This window comes from Pygocentrus nattereri, chromosome 6, assembly GCF_015220715.1.
Source record: "Pygocentrus nattereri isolate fPygNat1 chromosome 6, fPygNat1.pri, whole genome shotgun sequence".
Taxonomy (NCBI): Eukaryota; Metazoa; Chordata; class Actinopteri; order Characiformes; family Serrasalmidae; genus Pygocentrus; species Pygocentrus nattereri.
The window spans coordinates 28,875,840-28,885,900 of record NC_051216.1 but is presented as its reverse complement, the minus strand read 5'-3'; the positions used below and the strand labels follow the sequence as shown (position 1 = coordinate 28,885,900).

The 10,061-nt window shown below is 38.1% G+C and overlaps 1 protein-coding gene across 3 annotated transcripts in view; it reads left to right on the top strand.

Annotated features, from left to right (window-relative positions):
• Positions 1-7,609, top strand: part of adcy5 (adenylate cyclase 5) — a 102,630-nt gene extending 95,021 nt beyond the window's left edge. For 2 of the 3 annotated variants that reach the window (XM_017709534.2, XM_017709532.2), the window contains exons 16-21: positions 965-994; positions 1,424-1,556; positions 3,079-3,342; positions 3,596-3,800; positions 5,265-5,389; positions 5,599-7,609. In XM_017709534.2, coding sequence (XP_017565023.1) covers positions 965-994; positions 1,424-1,556; positions 3,079-3,342; positions 3,596-3,800; positions 5,265-5,389; positions 5,599-5,727 — 886 coding nt within the window. In that variant the 3' untranslated portion in view covers positions 5,728-7,609. The remainder of the gene's footprint in view (positions 1-964; positions 995-1,423; positions 1,557-3,078; positions 3,343-3,595; positions 3,801-5,264; positions 5,390-5,598) is intronic. The other variant, XM_017709533.2, reaches the window with a different exon arrangement.
• Positions 7,610-10,061: the final 2,452 nt, after the last annotated feature.

Below are 10,061 nucleotides of genomic sequence, written 5' to 3'. Positions count from 1 at the left end.
ACTGTGTTTAGCTGCATGATGTATCCTGAGATGTGTTTTGCAAATTGGAAGTTTTACCAGCCTTGCTAATAATCTGTTTTCAGCACAGACAGCATGTGACAGTGTTAACTTGTGGTTATCTGATTGGTTCTCTGTGCTCAGTTGATTGGAAACCAAAATATTGTTAAAAATAGTGATAGAAATGATGAAATAATACAGAAGTTAGCCCAGTTGATAAATATATGATAACTGTTCATTGCAATACATCTGCAGACTATTGTGTATTGAGAGAATGGAGTATTGTGATGACAATTTTTGCTAAATCACAAACCCCTACTGTGAGTGTGAGGACAGGCAGTAAAGCTGCACAGTTAACCATATATTGAGGTTTAATTTTTGGCTTCTGCAAAGAATTAATCAGAAAAGACTACAATTAATGCAAATATTTCTAGGTATAAACAAGCATTCTTTGACTAAGCAATGGGGTTTTTCTCGTTTGTGTGCTCTGGTCAGTCTGCTACATTCCATTTGTGTATAGGTAATCATTCAGACAAATCACAGGGGTTGATGTGGGCTGGAAAATCATAGGCTTTATTCCAACGTCTGCAGCAAATGAAATGGAAAAACTGTTCACTATAATCGCTGTTAATCAGAATTACAGTATCACTCAGTATAATCAGTTATCCTTTTTCTCATATGAAGCTGCAGAAAAGGATTGAGTGACAGATAACAGTATGATGGACTAAATAAAGTTTTCTTTCTTTATTTCCAAGAGGAGGAAAGTATGATTTATACAGATGGGCTTCAGAGGCATTCACTTCAGCCTTTTAGTCTAGCGCTGAGTAAACTACTGAATGCCCTCTTGAGTGCATGTTTGCTGATTTGGCTCAGATTGCTGTTGCAACATCCATCTTGAAGATAAAGTAGTATCTGTTGCGCTCTGCTCCTCTGATACATTTCTCTCTCTTTTTTTTTTTTTGTTTAGTAGTCCCGGTAAGGACGTGAATGGAACAAGGTAAGATATTATCAGCTAAATGGAATCACTGAGGTGAAGTAAATCCCTTTGAACCACACCATGTTGTTTTGATTGCTTTGCCTTAATGATTGCTATCACTACACAAGTACACAGTATCCCGCTAATGTTTGTAGATGCATAACTGAGATGTTATCGTGTTATCTCAGTGTAATTGTATTCTTGTGAAAGGAAGAGCATTTCTCCTTCCTTGAGAAGTTCTGTGTCCTTACTCCCAGACTTTTAGGAGACGTGTTGGATTAAAGTGGTTTAACAAACTCTGTTCTGGTAGTTTTATTTTTGCTAAACCAGTATACGTTAATTCTTGAGTTTTATAATTACACAAAATGAATAGACTTCTCATCAACACTGCTAATGCTGAATATTAAAAAAGATTTTTATTGGTAGTTTAATATCATTTGTGCTTTGCAGTTGCACAACAGACTCCAGGGTTCCTCTGAAGATTATGACTCCGGTGGTCATCACTGTCTTCGTGTTAGCTCTCTACCTACATGCCCAGCAAGTAGAGTCCACTGCCAGACTAGACTTCTTATGGAAGTTACAGGTAGGGATTATAAGTAAAGCACAGTTTCTCAGTGTCCCTGTCTATTCATTTAGGGGGACCAACAAAGAACCACAACTGACCAGATATTTTTCTTAAGGGTGGACCATTCTCAACTCAGTGACACTGACATGGTAGACTCATGTTAGTGTATTGTGCACTGGGAAATGTCTTTCAGTTACTGGGGTTTTTGAACACTTCTACTGGTCACTTTATTGGAAATGCCTATCTTGTTGGTCCATCTTTGTAGTTGAACAGAGATCACTTCATGCAGAATATGGCATCTTCTCTGCCTTTGTCAGTGGTTATTTTTTGACCACAATACCATTGTTGACTGGATGTTTTTGGTTGGTGGACTATTCTCAACCCAGCAGTGATACTGAGGCAAGTGAAAACCTCAGAACCACTGCTATGCCTGCTACCAACCAGATAGCCTCTGATCAGCAGTGGTCATATGATGATCCCTTCAACAATATGATAGTCAATAATTGTACATAAAGTGCATCTATATGGTCATTGTTTTTTAATGAAATGGTCAGTGAGAGTACATACAAGTACAATTAATATTAAAGTTAGTAAAATCTTTCAACAAAGGCTAAACTAGTAACTCTGTATATAACTTGGATATTGGTTTACAATGAGTTACAGAACAGTTTAGGTTAGTTACCAGTAGTACATCTCATGATTAATAACTGAATAAAAAGCCTGTTGTTTAAGGGTTAAAATGCTGCAGTAAAGGCTATTAGGTTTTAGTATCTGTAAAGTGTGATGGACTCTGACCTAATCTTGTGATCTTCTAATGACTTTCCCTGGTGAAGGCTTTTCTATCTTTGTCCATGGTATAATAGTCTTTATAGTTTAAAATGGAGTGATGAGGAGGATCACTTTTTCTAGATAACATTTGTTCTTTCTTTTTTGACTGTTTATGCAAACATATCAATTTGTAATATGAAACTACTACTACTTACCTTCTTTCTTATTTTATGTTGCCTTTATCTAAACGTCTCTTGTTAATTTTTTTTCATGAGGTCAAAACACTGGCATTAGCAACAGGTGGCTGTTGGGTTGTTTTCAATTCCCACTTGAAAATAGTTCCATACAGCAAACATTTATATCACTTTTTAACTTCTTAAAATGTCTCTCATTGCTTCAAGTTTTGGATCATTTCTAACGACTGGTGGAGCATTATGGGGTGATAAGTCCTAATAAAGAACTGGAATTGGATTAAGTTTAATACAGCCAATAACAATCCAGTAACATATTTTGCTTGGTGAGGTTGGAATGGAGCATCATTAGTTACAGATGTTTTCCCAAATGAGGGATTATGAATATTGTTAAGTCCTTATCCAGAACTGCCATTTGTGTATTGGTAGCTTAGACAGCAGTTCTCTATTCAGATGTAGTTACTGCTGACAGGGGTTTTGGGTTTTAAGAACAGGCAAGTTATTAAAATTGTATCACATTCATCATGATGTTGCTGCAGAATTCAAAGTTAGTATTACTCTCTCATTCGCTCCCTGCCCAGGCCACAGAGGAAAAGGAGGAGATGGAGGAGCTGCAGGCCTACAATCGACGTCTCCTTCACAACATTCTCCCTAAAGATGTTGCTGCTCACTTCCTGGCACGGGAACGGAGGAATGATGAGCTGTACTACCAGTCCTGCGAGTGCGTGGCCGTCATGTTCGCCTCCATCAGCAATTTCTCTGAGTTTTATGTAGAGCTCGAGGCCAACAATGAGGGAGTGGAGTGTCTTAGACTTCTCAACGAGATCATTGCTGACTTTGACGAGGTAGAGTGTCCCTAGATCTGTGATAAATGTTGGGCAGAGCTTCATAGTTTCCCCTCTTTTAACCCTTCAGTCATTGTGCTAAATTATTTAAATATAATCATGTATTTACGTATTTAAATGATGAATTCCATTTAAAATCCAGTTCAAGTACTGTATTAGCAGTTTTGAGTCTGTTCAAATTTTTTACTGCCATAAGCTGGAAACCAAAGTTTTCTTTCCACACACAACCTTTTCTTGTTCTTGTGTTTCTCAGATAATTAGTGAAGATCAGTTTCGTCAGCTGGAGAAGATTAAGACTATTGGCAGTACCTATATGGCTGCCTCTGGCCTCAACGACTCCACCTATGATAAGGCTGGCCGCTCACACATCCGTGCTCTGGCAGACTACGCCATGCGTCTTATGGACCAGATGAAGTACATCAACGAGCACTCCTTCAACAATTTCAAAATGAAGATTGGTAAGAATGTTGTCTCTGCAGCCTGCACTCATAATATCACTGTGTGCAGTCTGGTAGATAAAGCAAAGTTCATAGTTCAGGTGTCCCCAAGGTATGCAGTACGCCTTATCAGAAGTGTTTGCTGCAGTGGCAGGACATGAAGTAGGACATGGGCCAGTGGCTGTTCTGCCTGGTATCTCTGAACTGTTAGTTACAGTCATGTACAGCTGACAGAGGGCTGTCAAGACTGCTTGACCAAGAGCTAATAAATATTAAAATCTTTCCATGCTTGGTGAGAGAGTCTGTTGCTTCTCATAGCATACATCACAAGCATGTGATATCACCTACAGGAATTAGCTAATCTTTTGGAATATTATTAATTAGCATTTTCTTTTACTGACTTTTTGGAAATTCCAATTAATATTTGTGAAATTTTTGAAAGGAGATCCATTATATATGTCCAAAAGTATCTAGACAATCTAATTATGTTCATGCTGGGAGGCAAGAAGACGCAAACGCCACCATAAGTTTGCCTCTTGTGGGTGTGTTCAGGGCTACTGTAATTGGGCATGTACACGAACAAGCCTCTGACAAGAAAATGGGGAACTAAAAACGCAGTAAAGCTGGAATTTCATATATATATATATATATATATATATATATATATATATATATATATATATATATATATATATATATATATATATATATATATAATGTATGTGTTTTTCATTTTTTTGCACAATTCTTTTGAGTGTAAGAACAAAATGCCAGCATGACCAAAAAGCTCAGAGAACAGAGGCTGGGGACCTAGGATGCCCATGTCTACAATTGGTCTGAGGATTTTGGTTGACCCAATCAGTTAGATTCCAGCTTTAGTGTCATAGTTCATTTGCATAAAGCTGAGAAAAATTTAACTTTACTTCTTCACTATGGCATTAAATCATGGCTACAAATAATTTACCCCCATGGAAAACGAATGGACGTCTGTTGCATTGCTGCCTGTTAGTGTGAACATACGGTAATTTATTCAGCTACTTTAAGGTACATTTACTGCTGACACAGGTGTTCAGTTGTGCACACACACAGTTGTATTGTATAATCTCCATAGAAAAGCATTACTAATAGAATGCGATGCTCTGGAGAAGTTGCACATGAGCCTAAAGTCACCATGCCCAACATAACTAATGCTCTTATAGCTGAATGCAGTCAAATCATTCCAACATGTGTAGTGTAAAGCCGTCCCAGAGGAGAAGAGGCTGTTACTGCAACAAATGGAGGACAACCCCCCTATTGTGCAGCAAATGGAGGACAAACCCCCTATTGTGGTTGGTATGGTGTAGTGGGTAATCTTGAAGCCTAAATTTTGTTCATGCTGTTGTCCATTGTTGGGGAAAACTGTAAATGTGATATTCTGCTCAACTGCCTCTTGTGTTTTACCAAATTAAAATGTGTGATTTGAGCTCATGAGTTTTGCTTTTGCAGGTCTCAACATGGGTCCAGTTGTGGCTGGAGTTATTGGGGCTCGTAAACCCCAGTATGACATCTGGGGAAACACAGTAAATGTGGCCAGTCGCATGGACAGTACTGGAGTCCCTGAAAGAATACAGGTGCGATGTGGCCAGGTTTACAGTTAACATTATGCTGTGGCTTGCCTTACCTGTTCCAGAAGGAATCAAGGAATGTCCTGATACTAGTCAACAGTCAAGTTTCCATGAAACTATCTGTATACCTGAGTTGATTTTTTTTTTTTTTTTTTTTTTTTAATGTAAAAAAAAATCCTTGTATTTAATGTCTTACTGTTTACTATTATTACCAGGTTACAACTGACCTCTACCAAGTCCTCAATTCCTATAACTACTCACTGGAATGCCGAGGAGTTGTCAAAGTCAAGGGCAAAGGGGAAATGATGACCTATTTCCTGAATGGTGGACCCAGCAGCAGCTAACATCCACTGTGTCTTGCAATTATGAGACTAAAGACAGTGTGCGGGGCTTAATGTGGCGGAGAAGAAAGGGACTGGGCATTGTGATCTCTGTGGCCTAGAGGAACTGTGGATGTTTTGTTCACAGATAGCCCGTGCCCAGTCTTGGAGCATTTTGCCCTTTCCACATACTGAGCCCTCTCTGATGGCCTAAATGGAGGAAACCTGCTGAGCGCCATGTGTTAGCAGAGAAACTCATTCAGGAGCTCTGTCTACAGAAACAAGGTCATCTGACGAGACCAAAGAAACTCCCATGCAAGGCAGTCCTCCCATTCATACTGTTCTCTGGTATGAGAGAGGACAGATGCGTTGCTCTGAGGCCGTTCCTCCAAACGAGATGAGAAGTACACGTGTATTCCTCAGCCCGAGTGGCGAGCCCAGGTGGCTCCAAAACAGAATGCGTGAAGTCACTGAGGTATATGGAAAAAAAAACAAACAGATGTTTTATCTAATACATCTGTGTATGTGAAGCAATGTATGTTCATACAGTTCTATTGTCTTCAAACACTGTTGAGCTAAATATGGATAGACCTACTAAAATGTGGCCATATATAGCGCAGGAAAGCTATACAGACACAATACTTGTCACCATTTCTTGAACTCTGCTGGACGACTGCTGAACAGTGGTGAGGAGTCGAGAGGTGATGGTGTTCTGCGTCTGGATACGTCGAGGTCCAGAATGCGACCGCTCTGTTTTGTGTGTATGTATGTATACATACGCATACCCAGAAGAAGTGTTTATCACTCACAAAAACGTAAAACCCACTCACTACACTGAAGACACTTTGAAGGATAGAGAGAGCATCCAAGCCTGGCTTTATTTTGTATTTGACATTTTGTATTTTGTCTCAAAAAAACAAACAAAAAACAAACCTTATTGAAACTATTTTAGATTCTATATTTTGTACATTAATATATTAGAGCGATGTCTATAAACACCAACGTGTATTCGGATGTATATATCTGAGAGAAATGTGCAACCAGCCATGCATATTTTATTGGGTAGGGTCATTTTTAAGTAGCTGTACATTCTGTCGCCCTTGCACTCCTTTTGCAGCTGCACACGTTTGAAGACCACAAAAACTCTCAAAGACTGGGGGTAAGAATACGATTTTAACCTAGAAGAGTCATTTTATGCTCTGGCAAGAAGAATAGGATGTTCCAGAGCACAAAAACAGATTGCAGGACTTTTTTTTTATTACACAGCCACAGCCTTTTAAAGCTCTTTAAAGATCAGAAATGAAAAGAAACCCTGCGATCAGCACAGATCTCACTGCTTTTCGCCTTGCATTAAAGCTACGCTCTGTAAGGAGTTTGTATCCTGAGAGGGGTTCGTTTTAGATATGTCATACCCCTTGGCCATTTTTGCACTGCACTTCTGCCTTTCTTAGCCTATCACCCTGCCACCCCCCCGCCCTTCCAGCTCAATCAGATGGTACGACCCAATGAATGTTCATTCTCTCCAATTGAGGCCTTCATTTGTAAAGACATGTGACATGACATGTTTGGGTTTAGCTTCACCTGTGTCAGTGGGATGGTTCTCCAGTGTAAATATGACCAAGTACAGGCAGATAGTAATCATTTCTCATCTTTAATGCTCCATCTGTATTACAGAAGGTTAAGGAAGGTGATGCTAGTTGGTAAAACTGATCTTCTGTTTGAGAGGTGTCTGTTACAGTATGTGTGATCAGGGCTCTTCACTTGGAACAGCACAGTAATAGATTTTTTTTTTCCTTTTTGTCCTTTCATCACTATTCACAAATTGGACCCTGTTGGGCTTCCAAAGCAGTTTAGTCTTTTTTTCTTTGAGGGGAAATAAAGAAAGTGCCATATCTTTTTACTTTGACTTTGTCTGACAAGAGAAGTTACAGTGATGTCACTCTACATTTTGGTATTTTATGTTCTTATATATGTAGTCTGGGGCCTTTTGATTCTCGTCAGTGTGTTCAGCTGAATCTCAGTGGTCATTACACTACAAGGGACCCTTCAGTGGTGGGTTGAAGGTCAGACTATATGTAATCCAAATCCCTTTTCCTTCAATGTCCAGGTTCTGAAGCTGTATGTCTGTGTACAACATAGAGAGTGCTTCACCTTCAGTGCAAGAGATTACTGAACTGCAAATTTCACTGAGCTAATAAATGGGTTGTTGTTTTTTTTTTTCCTTATCTGCCATGTCAAAAACATTATACCTTTTTTTTACATTCAAATAAATCACTTCTATGCTTATGTTCCTGAAATTAATTAAGCAATCAGTGCTCACAGTTGTATAGTTTTGTTGATTTACACATACACATCCTCTAAAGAGAACTTTTCTGCACATTTTAGTGCATATTTACAGAATTTAACATATTGGAAAGGAAATACATAATGTGGCCTGTGCAAAATTTATGGTGCATTTTTTTTTATATATACATATATATATATATTATACACACACATACATATATACACATATAATTATATTTTTATATATATATATATATTATATAATATATATTTTATATTATAATAAAATATAATATATATATAATATCACCCTGTTCAATCACTGAAAGGTCTATATATATATATATATATATATATATATATATATATATATATATATATATATATATATATATATATATATATATATTAGATAAACACGAATATGTTATGTATACAAATATATAGAAATGTGCTAACCAAATAAAAAAAAAAAAAATTTAAGTCTGTTTCCTGTAGAGGATGTTAAGTGTGTCAACTTATTTGCACTTAGAAAATCTACAAAACAGGCAGCTTGACTAGAAGTGTTTAAATATCTGTGTACAACTGTATGGTAAACATTTGGTGAGTTTTGGTGTGGATGCTTCCTACAATATCCAAAGGGTGGCAGCAGTGCACTTTTCTTAGTTTCCATTTAGTTCATTCAATTGGTTATGCAGTAAAATATAAATACACTTACAAATGTTAAATATAAGAAATATGACCAACCCAATATAAATTATGCTTTAGATAATAAAAGCAATAGAAAATGCATGAGGAAGGTGAAATATGAATCAAGGTTCTCTGTCAACAAACCCTGCCTTTGATTATCTCCATGGGCTTCTGGATGGCCATGCTCAAGTGAGTATAGACCTCTTTGTATAGATCTGTCTTTTTGGGAAAGAAAATGAAATGGTCTTCAGGACATGCAGTAGCACCTTGAATAAAACAAAGATACTAAAATACCCCTGCTAGTTATTACAAGCAAAGAATGGATTGATTGCACTTGAAATTGACCGCTGCATGCATTCAGTCCAGTCAGCTGAGGCTGAATGATGCTATTATAGGAATCTTTAAGGCTCATTCTTCACTGAAGAAAAGCGCTTTGTGCTGGGCATGAAAAGAACATCTCATTGACATTAAAATTGGGCCAGGCCTGATATTATAGGGCAAATTAGGTCTTTTGTCAAAGGGAGCTTGGCTGTTACACGGTCGTCAGATTTCAGCTTGTTCTAATGTCAGTTTGTTCAATCACTGAAAGGTCAGACAGGGATTAGATCAAACTCCTGTTCATATTCTGACCAATGTCATTATATGCACAAGGGGGTGCTGACCTTAGATCAGTACTCTCAAGTGTTTGATGCTCAATGCTTGTGGGCCTGAGGCTGTGTATGTCAGGCAAGATTAAACTTCAAGGTCGAATTTGGAAGGCAGTGCAAATGTCTAGATTTTAAAAGTTGCCAAAAAGCAGCACAAAATGATTCTACCTGTGAGGACAAAAACAACCTCAATTATGTGGGAGTCGTCGAGACTGCGCACGCACTGGCATTTTCCCTCCATTTGCGTATAAATAAGTTCAAATTGGCCATCATCTGTACAAGACTAAAGGTGTGTTAGTGCAGCAAGCATGACGAGAGCAAACCTGGAACATTAGCCTCATTAGTCACGCTGCTCCGAAGGAAATTACCGTTGCTAATGCTTACCTAATCACCTCCATCATCAGGATCTCGCCCCTTTAGTTTTGTTTTTTTCAAGACTATGATGGAAAGTGGCTGAAGTTCAAGTGCCGCTTATTGTTATGCAACTAAGAAGAATGCAGATGTTCAAAAAGTATTTCGTTCATTTCATTCTGAAGATCTACAAAGCAGTGCAAAGGTCAGAGACCAACCTTCATTTATTTCCTTTCCATTGCCACAACTGTAGTTCAGAAAATGTTTAAAAGAGAGCAAAAAATGGGACTCGAACAACAACGCAAGACCTGGCAGACACCAGAACCGTAAGCACTTTCATCTTTGAGAGAGGAGAAAATCAAGCTTCACTTTTTCTTCAGATGT